The sequence below is a fragment of the Rana temporaria genome, chromosome 4 (genome assembly GCF_905171775.1).
Source record: "Rana temporaria chromosome 4, aRanTem1.1, whole genome shotgun sequence".
NCBI classification, from domain to species: Eukaryota; Metazoa; Chordata; class Amphibia; order Anura; family Ranidae; genus Rana; species Rana temporaria.
In genome coordinates this window covers 188,450,287-188,463,921 of record NC_053492.1, presented here as the reverse complement: position 1 = coordinate 188,463,921, position 13,635 = coordinate 188,450,287, and the positions used below count along the sequence as shown (strand labels likewise).

The 13,635-nt window shown below is 44.2% G+C and overlaps 1 protein-coding gene across 1 annotated transcript in view; it reads right to left on the bottom strand.

Annotated features, from left to right (window-relative positions):
• LOC120936835 (probable cation-transporting ATPase 13A4) overlaps positions 1-13,635 on the bottom strand; it is a 177,865-nt gene that overhangs the window by 13,037 nt on the left and 151,193 nt on the right. The window contains exons 27-29 of the mRNA XM_040349541.1: positions 13,363-13,535; positions 9,931-10,019; positions 794-874 (exon numbers count right to left, since the gene is read on the bottom strand). Of these exons, the coding sequence (XP_040205475.1) occupies positions 794-874; positions 9,931-10,019; positions 13,363-13,535 (343 nt within the window). The remainder of the gene's footprint in view (positions 1-793; positions 875-9,930; positions 10,020-13,362; positions 13,536-13,635) is intronic.

Here is a 13,635-nt window from a genome sequence, read left to right as displayed (position 1 = left end):
ACTTACCAGTGCCCATCAGTGAAGGAGGAAACATACTTATTTACAAAATGTTATAACAAAAACAAAGAAAAACTTTTTTTTTTTCAAAATTTTTGATCTTTTTTTATTCGTTTAGCAAAAAATAAAAACCGCAGAGAAGAAGAAATCTCTATTTGTGGGAACAAAATGATGCATGACTGTGCAATTGCATACCTCCCAACTGTCCATGTGTTTTAGGGACTGTCCCTGGTTTGGAGAAATGTCCCTCTGTCCCTCATTCTCCTCATTTGTCCCTCATTTTGGTCTGTTCTATATAGATGTATATAAAATTCACTTTTTATCTATCAAAAAGGGTTTTCCAGTGCTAAACCTTTCATCTGATTTCTAAATTGCTGCATTTTTTAATTCCAAGAGCCAATATAAAGGAATAGTAGTGGTAAAAAAGCACTTGTGGGTTTAACCAATCGTATGTTTTTGTACAATTCTCCTTTAAGGGGGCGTGGCAGGGGGTGTGTCCTATGCCTGCATACTTTTGCCGATAGGTGTCCCTCATTTCGTTCTCAGAAAGTTGGGAGGTATGCAATTGTCATTTAAAAAATGACAGTACTGAAAGCTGAAAATTGGCCTGGGCAGGAAAGTGCCCTGTATTGAAGTGGTTAGAACTCTGAAAATGCATGTACGTGCTATAAGCATTATAATCACAAACAACCTTGGCATGTATCTGGAGATGTTTTTCCAAAATATTTTTTACTTTAATTAAATATTATTTTGATGAATGTAAATCGGGAATCATAAAAGTCATAAAATAACCTACCTCCACACCATAGGATGCAATGAAAAGCACAATAACCATGCTTAATATTTCAATTCGCCAATAATATGGTGTACAGACAAGCTGAAAGATTACATAAAAAAAGTATGTTACCAACGTAATTGAACATGTACTGTATATATGCAACAATTACTTTAAAGTGGTTGTAAACCCTTAGAGCTCATTCACACAGGTACGACTTTGGATCCGACTTCAAGTCACCCCAATTCGCCCCTAGTCGCCTCAAGTCGTGCTGCATGAGAAAATCAATGGAAGTGATGGAGCCGTCTTAATGCACACTACTGCAGTCACTCCGACTTCAGAAAAGGTTCCTGTACTACTTCAATCCGACTTCTAGGAGACTTGTAGGCAACTTGTACCCATTGATTCAATGGTAGTCGCCTCAGAAGTCTGATCACTGTATTAACTGAAGCAACAATACAGGAAAAGAACATACATTTTTCAGACATTTCTCAGGCAAACCCCTCCCTCCCACAGAGCTGATTCTTGTTTGATTGCCCACTGAAAAGCCTCCTGTCCTGAAGGCAACTTGAAATTGCCTTCTAAGTTGCCTCATGTCGCGCTGTGATTCATACTCAAATCGTGTCCTAGTTGCCTCCCAAAGTCGCGCTGGAAGTCGTGTTGCCCCTGTGTGAATGGGCTCTTACATATACCCAGTTAAGTGACTGGCCTCAGGTTATACACAGAGATGAAACAAATCCTCCTACACGAGTTATATATGTTTATCTGCGATCGGGTCACAGATCGGCAGAACGGGGAGAGGCCAGTGTAAACAAGGCATCTCCCTGTTCTGCCTAGTGACGGGACACTGATTGTCTGCTCCCTCTCATCGGGAGCAGCGATCAGTGTCGTGCCGCAGCAAGCCCCGCCCCCCACACAGTTAGAATCACTCCCTAGGACACACTTAACCCCAGTCCTAGCCCCCTAGTGGATAACCCCTTCCCTGCCAGTGACATTTATACAGTAATCAGTGCATTTTATAGCATTGATGTATAAAAGTGAATGGTTCCAAAATAGAATCAAAAGTGTCTGATGTGTCCGCCATAATGTCGCAGTCTTGATAAAAATCGCTGATCGCTGCCATTACTAGTAAAAATAATAATTATTAATAAAAATGCCATAAAACGATCCTCTGTACTGTAGATGCTATAACTTTTGCGTAAAGCCAACAATAAACGCTTATTGCATTTTTCTTTACCAAAAAATATTTAGAATAGGTATCGGCCTAAACTGAAGAAGAAATTAGTTTTTTTATATCTTTTTTTGGGGATATTTATTATAGCAAAAAATATAGCTTTTTTTCAAAATTGTCGCTCTATTTTTATTTATAGCGCAAAAATAAAAACCGCAGAGGTGATCAAATACCACCAAAATAAAGCTCTACGTCGCAGGACCGCGCAATTGTCAGTTAAAGCGACGCAGGAGTCATCTTCTGTCACACATTGGCTCTCAGGGATTGATTATTGATATTTCACTCACATTGATTTTGGGAACATCTTGCTGTTTGAGTTTTTTACTTTTCATTTTTTGAGTTTTCATTTTGCATCACCTGCTTATTTGGACTTTTTCTCTGATTGAGATATTACACAGTTGTGGACACTGTATACTGTATGTTCATCACTTTGGTGTACACATATGAATTTTCATTTTTGTACACCACTGGAGATTTTTTTCAATTCAATATTATGTTTTATGCACTAGCATTATTGCATTACACTGTCTGTGATTTATTGATATACAGTAGGTGAACCCGATTTTGTGTCAATCTCGCTCTCTTTCTCGGCGAGATTGAGCACCTACGAGCCCCATCGCGGGAGCCAGCGCCGAGCTGTCTTGCCGCGATGGAGACAGAGCCGTCATAGAAGCGACGGGAGATCCGACTTGGATTCCCGCCAATTCTACACGTGTGCGGCTTTTGTTATGAATCCTGAGGGGGAAGTCCCCGCCGGATTTTAAATAAAAATCCGGCATGGGTCCCCCCCTCAGGAGCATACCGGGCCCTTAGGTCTGTTATGGGTTGTAAGGAGAGCCCCCCCTACGCCGAAAAAAACGGCGTAGGGGGTCCCCCTACAATCCATACCAGACCCGTATCCAAAGCACGCTACCCGGCCAGCCAGGAAGGGAGTGGGGACGAGCGAGCGCCCCCCCCCCTCCTGAGCCGTACCAGGCTGCATGCCCTCAACATGGGGGGGTTGGGTGCTCTGGGGCAGGGGGGCGCACTGCGGCCCCCCCACCTCAGAGCACCCTGTCCCCATGTTGATGAGGACAGGGCCCCTTCCCGACAACCCTGGCCGTTGGTTGTCGGGGTATGCGGGCGGGAGGCTTATCGGAATCTGGGAGCCCCCTTTAATAAGGGGGCCCCCAGATACCGGCCCCCCACCCTAAGTGAATGAGTATGGGGTACATCGTACCCCTACCCATTCACCTGCAAGAAAAGTGGTAAAAACACAAATAAACCACACAGTGTATTAAAATATTTTATTAGTCTGCTCCGGAGGCCGCCCCCTGTCTTCTTTATTAGCTCTTTTACCAGGGGGAGCTTCTTCTTTGACGTCTTCGGGTGGGTGGGGGCCGCCGTCTGGTTCTCTTCCACCGCCGGGGGGGGGTGGCTTTTAAAAAAGCCCCCACCCCCCCGGCGGGTTTCCTCCGGCGTCTTCGGCGGGGCTCTTCTTCTTCCGCTATCCCGATCCAGGTATCACATGGGTAGGTACAGAGCATGATGGGACTGTGAGGCCTATATAGGTCCGATGCAAGGCGCGCATCCGTCATTTCAGCGAGAAGGACCGGCGTGTCAACATCGGGAGAAGAAGAGAAGTGAAGAACATGACGTCACAGCACGGAAGAAGAACTCACAGCACGGAAGAAGACGTACAGCACGGAAGAAGGGACCGGACTGCGAGACGAAGAACCGGGGTGCGACGAGTCAACAGCGGAGAGCGGCGAACATAGAAGGAGACCCCCCGGATAGCGGAGAAGACCCGTCGGGATAGCGGAAGAAGAAGAGCCCCGCCGAAGACGCCAGAGGAAACCCGCCGGGGGGGTGGGGGCTTTTTTAAAAGCCACCCCCCCCCCGGCGGTGGAAGAGAACCAGACGGCGGCCCCCACCCACCCGAAGACGTCAAAGAAGAAGTTCCCCCTGGTAAAAGAGCTAATAAAGAAGACAGGGGGCGGCCTCCGGAGCAGACTAATAAAATATTTTAATACACTGTGTGGTTTATTTGTGTTTTTACCACTTTTCTTGCAGGTGAATGGGTAGGGGTACGATGTACCCCATACTCATTCACTTAGGGTGGGGGGCTGGTATCTGGGGGCCCCCTTATTAAAGGGGGCTCCCAGATTCCGATAAGCCTCCCGCCCGCATACCCCGACAACCAAAGGCCAGGGTTGTCGGGAAGGGGCCCTGTCCTCATCAACATGGGGACAGGGTGCTCTGAGGTGGGGGGGCCGCAGTGCGCCCCCCTGCCCCAGAGCACCCAACCCCCCCATGTTGAGGGCATGCAGCCTGGTACGGCTCAGGAGGGGGGGGGCGCTCGCTCGTCCCCACTCCCTTCCTGGCTGGCCGGGTAGCGTGCTTTGGATACGGGTCTGGTATGGATTGTAGGGGGACCCCCTACGCCGTTTTTTTCGGCGTAGGGGGGCTCTCCTTACAACCCATAACAGACCTAAGGGCCCGGTATGCTCCTGAGGGGGGGACCCATGCCGGATTTTTATTTAAAATCCGGCGGGGACTTCCCCCTCAGGATTCATAACAAACGCCGCACACGTGTAGAATTGGTGGGAATCCAAGTCGGATCTCCCGTCGCTTCTATGACGCGCTTGCTGGGATGTGCTGTCACTATTCCAGTGAGTGCGAGATCTCGGCACCATGTCGCCGAGTATCAGCGCGACGCTGTCGTGCTAAAAGCACAATATCACAAACACCTACTGTAATGCACATTTTGATTATATGTATATATTAGAACCATTGTTTCATTTTTTAGTTTTCCATTTTTCCCAGCGCTTCACATTAGTCTTCCATTTTTCATATACAAATTATCAGTTTGTGTGAGCTGCTTCCTTCACTTATTTCTTAGGGCCCTTTCACACGGAGCGGATCCGTATTGATCCGCCCCGTGTGTGTCCGTCGGCTCAGCGGGGATCATCCGTAAATCTCCGCTGAGCTGTCGGCGGACAGGGCGGTCCCCGCACACTGTGCAGAGACCGCCCTGTCTTTCCTCCGCTCTCCCCTATGGGGAATCGGATGAATACGGACCATATGTCCGTGTTCATCCGATCCGTTCCGCCAGACGGAAGAAAAATAGGGTTTTCTTCCGTCTGAAAAAGCGGATCTTTGCGGAGGCGGATGTTTGCGGACGTTAGCGGATGCGCAATCCGCTAACATGTGCAATCCCATAGGGAAGCATTACAAATCCGTAAACGGACTTGTAATAAACGGATCATTTGTCCGCCCGTGTGAAAGGGCCCTTAGTCAGTGCAGTAATATCCCCTATATACCAAGAAATTATGAAGGCTCCCGAAATGGGCCATTCCCACTGATCCCGGGGCCCTTTCTCCCATTTTGGGACCCTTTATTGTGGTCCAGCAGCGGGCCATCTTACTGTGGTCTAGGGGACTCCCCACGTTGGGAGAACACCACAGCCAATGTCGCAAACGCGAGCGACCTTTGCGAACCCTGGTAGTTCCGCCACTGGTGTTTGTTGTTTTATTTTATCATTTACCATTTATTTAAATTTTTTTTTACAATTACATTTTTTATTATTTTTTACATATTTTTTAGAGCCCAGTTGAGGGGCTTTGGTGAAATACCAGGGGTTTAAACAGACCCCTGATGTCTCACTTTTGAGACAGAGAAAGGGACTAAGGACAGATTCATCAGGCCCTTTCTATGTATCTTCAGCTGCACAGAATGAATGTGCAGAGCTTCCCGTTCATTAATAAACAGAAGCATCATAAACGCAGTTTACGATGCTTCACTGGCAATGCCGATCACTGACTATTCATTAGGACAAGGAAGAGGCCATTATCGACCCCTTCCCCACTTTTCATCCTGACAGATTCCCCACAGAGCTGCTGGGTTTCCCCCTCCCACCTCCGCTTCTGTTGGGGAACTGTCAGGATGGAAAGTGGTGAAGGAGTCTGTAAATGTGTCATTGGGGGTGAGCGGGGCAGGGAAGAACACAGGGGTCCAGGGCAGCAGCATAGGGATAGGGAGTCGGTAAGAGCAGCATGTGGAGGAACGTGGAGGAATCAATGCCCTCCACCTCCCTCCTGCAGCCATTGAATATCTGCTGGAGGGAGAGGGGGAAGCGGGCAATTATCGGCTACATGGAGGGATCGGTTCCTCTACTTGCGGCACCCCTGCCTCCCTCTTATTCAGGTGTACAGAGAGGCTGCAATGGCGACTCCTGCAACCCCTGTACGTACACCTCTGAGTCATAGACATCTGATGCAATCACGTGTAACACAGGACTGGCAGTTCTAAGTTGTACATGATGGTGCTGAAGGCCTGCCAACACCCTGACATCAGACATTGGAGGAGACTGTTGGTATCAAGGCAATTGACTAATAAAGTAAGTCATTTGCTGTATCGATCATCCCCTAGACAAAATCGACCATTTGACCCTAATGGGGGCTCATTACAAGCGTTAATTTTTCTGCAACCCGCAGTTCAGCTTTAAATACCTTTAGAACCAGAGGCGTATACATACAATATCTCTAAAGGCTGGGTAGCGCTGTACAAAAAGAACCCTTCATTGCAAAAGGTCTTTGTATTATTTGTAGTTCTGTATAATAAGGTGACCAGATTTTTAAAATGAAATCCGGGGACATATTTTTTCTTTACTAGTAATGGCAACGGCAACAATCAGCAACTCTCTGCCCGTCGCCGTCCGCCTCACAGCCTCTCAAGTCTTACTCTCCGGGCCCCGGCTACTACTGGATGGGGAGCGGAGGAAGATCACTCCGCCAGGGAAGGCAAGGAGATTTAAGCCAAGGCAGAATAACATGCGAGCGGAGCTGAATGGGCATGCGCCCGAAACGAAAGAATTATTCCCTCCGCACTGACCAGCACATGATCATCAGAAAGGGGCACACAGATAATGGGAAAAATACAACCCCCCTATGCTAGTGGGCATGGCGGAGCGGGGGGGGGTGTAATTCTATTTTTTTTATTTTCATTCTTTACTGACGACTTTGAAATTGCCCCTGCCCCCTATTAAATCCAATCTGGGGACAAAACCAGAGACAGACTTTGTCCGGGGACAGTGTCCTCAATCAGGGCACTGTCCCCTAAAACTGGGGATGTCTGGTCACCCTACTGTATAATCCCTTTCCTGCCTTCTATGTGTTGTGTACACAAAAGCTGCACCACTATTTGACGAAAAATGAAGAAAAAGGTGTATGAACTGGCAATCCTCCCCATAGGAATAAAGAATGACAGTTAAAGTGTTACTAAACCCACAACAGTAAAATCAGTCCAAATATGCAGTAAAGCATGCTTGTTATCATAGGCGTGCGCACAGGGTGTGCCAGATGTGCCCAGGCACACCCTAATCACCCTGTGCTGCACAGATTGCCCCTGCTACTTGCTTGCAGAGAAAGGGACTCAGAAATCTCTGTCCTCAGACCCTTTCTCTGTCTCAAAAGTGAGATATCAGGGGTCGGTTTAGGCCCCTGATATCTCACCAAATCCCCCCAAATGTGCTCCTAAAAAATTGTAAAAGAAAATAAAAAATGATTGTAAAAAAATATAAAAAATAATAAAAATATATATATTTTTTAAAGTAATAATAAAATAAAATACAAATCCATCAACTGTTCTACTAACACTGTCCATTGCCCTATATATATATATATATATATATATATATATATATATATAATATATACACATGTGTGTTTGAGCTTTGGGGTGCACACCCTAATGTAATAGGCTGCGCACACCTATGCTTGTTATACTCACTGTGGCACCTAAAGGGTTAATCGTTTGCACTGTGTATAAAGGCTGTTTGATCCTGGCTCTCTGATCTTCCTCTTTTTACACCGTCTTCAAAAAATAACCTGATATTTACAGAGCCAAGGGACAGGCTGCACATGTTCAGTTTCCTGTGTATTGCTAGAGAGTTTATTTTTGTTCTTGGGATGGTGCATGTGATCAGAACAGGGCCAATGAGCAATGAGCAATGTCCAGACATGTCCAGACAGAGGATCAAGGGAAAATGAAAACTCCTCCTACAAGCTTTACTAGAAACTGATGGAAGCCACAAGGCTGTTATATATTGCTGATGAGAAAATGTATTTATCAGTTTATATTTACTAAAATAATTGCATTTCCATGTTCTGTGTACTTTGGGAGACCAGTTAATGCAGGATCTGAGTTTCATGTATGAGCCAGAATATATATATAGTATATATAGTAAGGCGATTTATGATTGTAACTGTTAGGCCTGGTTCACACTGGTGCCACAAGCGCTCCGACTTTGCGAGCACAAGTTGCATGACATGTAAAAATCAATGTTTCTCTATGAGAGCTGTCTTAACTGGTCCGACTTTGGAAAAGGTTCCTGAACTACTTTATCAGCTCACAGAATTGAATGGAATTCGCATCCAAGTCAGATCAGCAGCTTAACTGATCCGACTTGTGACATGCGACTTGTGCTCAGAGGCAATGTTAACAATGCAAAATATATTGAACATATGGTATGGATTTTTAAGGGGAACCCCACACCAAAGTAAAAAAAAAAAAAAGAAGAAGCGTGCCCCCCCAAAATCTATACTAGACCTTTTTACGAGCATGCAGACGGGCAGGCTATGAAAGGGGGCTTTAAGAAAGGGGAACCCCAGATCCCGCCCCCTAAGTGAATGAGTATGGGATACCCCTACCATTCCCCGAAAAAAAAAATTGTAGTGCAACAAAAAACATGAGGCAGTTTTTGACAAGTCCTTTATTAAAAATGAGTAATGTCTAACCGATGTAGATCGCCCCCCCCCCTTTCCTGACCTGCCAAGCTGCATGCCCGGACAAGGGTCTGGTATAGATTGGGGGGGGGGGACCCCATGCCTTTTTTATTTCCCTTAAAATCTTGGTCTGGTATGGTCTTGGGTGGGCAAACACCATGCCGTTTTTTATTATTTTGGCGGTTCCCCCTCAAGATGCATACCAGACACAAAGGGGCTGGTATGGATTTTGGGGGGACCCCACGTGGTTTTATTTTTTTGTTAAATTTGGTGTGAGGTTTCATCCATACCAGAACCAAAGGAATTGTTTTGGTTGGACAAGGACAAGTCGCACTCATCTTAAAATCGGATCCTGTTCATTAAAGTCGCATGGAAGTCAGATCGATGTCAGACCGAAGTCGCAGGGCAAACTCGGATCGGAAGTCGCACGTCTTTTGTGTCGGAGCAGTGTGAACATGGCCTCAAGCATATTAAGATATTAAGACACATTCTATTACACATTTTAAGGCCACACCTGATTTAATAAAAAACTTACATAGTGCTTAATTTACTAAACTATACCATATGATATTTGCTATAACTATCATTGCTTTTAAAATGGATGTATCGCCAAACCTTTTTTGGCCATACTTCTCTTCTGGGTCAAAGAAGTGCGCTTACTTGTGCTCTCCTGCGACTCAGAATCATCCGACAGTGGACTAAAGCACGCCATCGTCTGACATCTTAGAGCCACTCCAGGTTCTGGAAGGATCCCAACAAAAAGGTCAGGATTTACCCAGATGCCTGGCCAACTGATTCACCGCTCTCTGCTCCAGGCAGACTGAGAACTGAGCGATCAGTGGTCAAGTAATGGCTCAGTTCTCAACCTTTGAGCCAGTAGGGGACAGCTGCAGAATTCCATCACTTTTGCACTCCCACACTTCTCCTTTAACTGTGATTGTTATGCACAGTATATCATGGGATTCACCAATGAAAATAATAACCATTATGGAAAATATGTAGTAAACTACATGTTCTAGAAATGATGACTTTTTCTATACTGCTTTTACATCTGTATTCTATCTTTTCTTTGCCTGTTCATAAGTTATTAGTTAATTTTAACACGATCTTAACTTATGTGCTTTTTAATATAGATATTTAATTGATTCTCATCTTATACATACCTCCATGCGGCGGTACAGTGTTTCAATATCAGCAAACAACATGAAAAGAAAAGCTCCCAGTTGAGCTATTATTAATATACATAATAAATCTGCAAGATAAGAAATATAATTGTAGTTGTAGTCTTATTACCAGAGTTCCCATGTATAGTCAAAATTTTTCAGTCCTTTATGCATGGTGTACAAAAGTTTAGGATATATTGTAAACCTCGTAAATCATTTACAATGCATCGTTATTTGCTCAATGCTGCCATCTAGGGCCTCCTTAGTATATTATTTGGGAATCCAATCAAATCTAAAATGACATTTCAGATGCTACTATTATTCTATAAAAAAATATATAAAATTAGTTGTATTTTCAGCATATGGAAACAACTCTGAAGTTTGCTAAGGAATAATATTGTGGACAGTTAAAGAATTGCTATAATTACTTTATATAAAGTTGAACCTGGCAGCTGCTATAACTTGTTGCAATCCCTGTTGTTGGCAATGACACAAATGTAAACACATTATTGAAAAAGGGAAGAAGCCTGTTAATAGATAAGGGGATATCCACCAGCTTATGTATTTAACATTTCTTCAAAAAGGCATGTGAAGCCGAAGTGACAGTGGTAATATTTTTAATACAGCCAATATGACATTTGTCAGCATTGATTACACTTAAGCATACTGTATGCTGTTTTCAATTGGCAGATCTAAAACCACTTAGTATTAGTTGTCAAAAATATTCATCAGAGCTGAAAAAGCTACTTGGATGAGTAAATAAAAGTCTTCAACATTACAGAACAAGACCTTCTTTTGTCTGTATAGTATCTGTTATGTTGGAAAAAGCTGACACAGAATAATAATGACAGTATACTTCTATATACTACAAACAGAGACATGACAAGGGGGCAGAAGGGACATGTGCCCTAGGGTGCAGACTAGGGTTTCCACATCATCCCTTTAATCCAGGACACATTAATTATACAGATTCTGTGGCTGATTAAGGTGGCAATTACACTCACTTGGTGCCTTATCTACATTAAATAAGCCTCAGAACCTGTGTAATTCATATGTGTCCTGGATTAAAGGGATGATGTGGCAACCCTAGCGCAGATGCCCTATATAGAAGGGGGGGGGGGGGGGTTCTGGGGGCGCCAACAGCTCTCTCCTCTCCTCAACTTGACAAGAGTGACTGTAGTGTCACTCCTTTCAGCAGGTTTTTCTTGTCCAGAGAACAATGGTACTCGGTACCGTCACCTCCGGCAATAGCCATGTGCTCACCACTGTCACTTGCCAACTTCCTGTGCTGGATTTTGTGCTTGTAAGAGACAGCAGACCTCTCCTCATTTAGACCCCTTTCACACTGAAGCGTTTTTACAGCGTTTTAGCGTTAAAAATAGTGCTATTAAAACACTCATAAAACTCTCTCCATGCATCTCAATGGACCCTTTCACACTGAGTCCTGCAAGCAGCATCTTTGGAGCAGCTTTTGGGAGCTGGAAAAAAAAAACCACCAAAAACGCCCCTCTCCATTGAAATGAATTGAAAACGCTGTAAAAACGCCTTGTCCTTTCACACTGAGGCATTGCAAAAACGCCCTAAAACATTAGGGTCTTAGCGGTGCTTTACCAGCGTTTTTCGGGCACTGCCAGTGTGAAAGGGCTCTGAAAGCACTCAGTCTTTCAAATTGGGATTGCAGATGAGGCTTCTTTCAGGCGCTTTACAGGCTTTTTTTAACGCCAAAGTGCCTGAAAAACACTTGAATAATGCCCGAAAAACGCCCCAGTGTGAAAGGGGCCATATAGTGCTCCCTGATTGGCTGCCCTGCTTCTTAGCAGCCACTCCTCCTGCATGAGGATGAGTAAGTATCTGGCAGAGAGGTGGCTGAAAGAGCTCTATGCAAGGGGGTGGAAGAGAGCTTTGTAATGTTCGCAGTGAGTCAGGAACATTTTTGCTTTTCAGAGACAAACCTGAAGCAGGGGGAAATTTCTTTGTAAATTTCTTTTCAATGACACCACTTACACAGGGACATTTTTTCTGTCCAGTGACACCAATGACATTTTTTATTTTCAGTGACACCACCAACCCAGTGACATTTTTTCTTTAGCTATAGTCCGCCCTGTATGTGTGCACCAATTTTAAACTTTTCAGTTTACTGCAGTATAACACAAATATTTGTACCATTTCATTGTATGTCACAACTATTTTGGTGCACAATGATTTTATCCCTGTCCCTTTCCTCATCCAACAGGAGTAGTTTACTATATTTGCCCTGGAAACTAGATTACCTTGTCCACACACTAACTACAAATCAAAACAAATATGTTGCTCCCAACTAAATCTCCTGCATTTTTAGTACCCTTAATTCTTGAAATCTTCTAAGCTTCAGGAATTTTTACATATTTATTCATAAAAGATATGAATACCCATTTTCCTTAAATCAGTGTATGAAAAATATTTAGGGCTAGATTCAGTAACACTTACGACGGGCGTATAAGGAAATACGCTGTCGTAAGTCCGAATCCGCGCCGTCAAAACTTTGAAGCGTATGCTCAAACGGAGATACGCTTAAATGTTACTAAGATACGACTGGCGTAAGTCTCCTACGCCGTCGTATCTTAGGGTGCATATTTACGCTGGCCGCTAGGTAGCGCTTTCGTTGATTTCTGCATAGAATATGCAAATGAGCTAGATATGCCGATTAAGAAACGTACGTGCGCCCGGCGGATTTTTTTACGTTGTTTACGTAAGGCTTTTTCCGGCGTAAAGTTATGCCTGCTATATGAGGCATAGCCAATGTTAAGTATGGACGTCGGGACAGCGTCGAATTTTACGTCGTTTACGACGCTTGCGTAAGTCGTTCGCGAATAGGGCTTAGTGTAAATTACGTTCTCGTCGAAAGCATTGACTATTTGCGACGTGATTAGGAGCATGCGCACTGGGATACGTTCACGGACGGCGCATGCGCCGTTCGTTAGAGACGTCATTTACGTGGGGTAATGTTTTATTTACATAAAAAACACGCCCACCTCTTCACAATTTGAATTAGGCGCGCTTACGCCGGCAGATTTACGCTACGCCACCGTAACTTAGGGCGCAGGTTCTTGGTGAATACAGAACCTGCCTCACTAAGTTACGGTGGCATATCGTATCTGAGATACGCTACGCCCGCACAAAGTTAGGGCGGGCTATCTGAATCTAGCCCTTAGCATATATTTTGTGTCCCTATTAGTGAACATGCCACAGCAGCATGTCAAATAATTTATGTGAATATATTTATATAACAATATATTTTGCAGCAGTAGAGGTTAGTGAGATCGGAATGTGACCTAAAACATGGACATCTGGAGCTTTGAGATAGATATAGGATGCACACACACACACACACAGTATATTTACTGTAAATGCATTGTTGTATAAAGTGACAAGAAGGATATCATAGGCACTTACAGTTAGTGTATATTGGTTTTCTAAAAGGCTTTCCTTTGGAGAATACAAATTCAACGATAATAAGGTTTATTCCAGACACAGGCCACAGTGTGGTAGTAATAAAATTCTGAGACTGACTATGATGTGCATTCATTGTGTGGTTGACATAACTTTGATTGTGATGATCACATGCACTACATACAGAAAGAATAAAGATTTATTATGCATTATTCCAGTTGTCACTAAGATTGAGAAAAAATGCAAACAATGGGGTATGCATTGCTGCCACCAAAA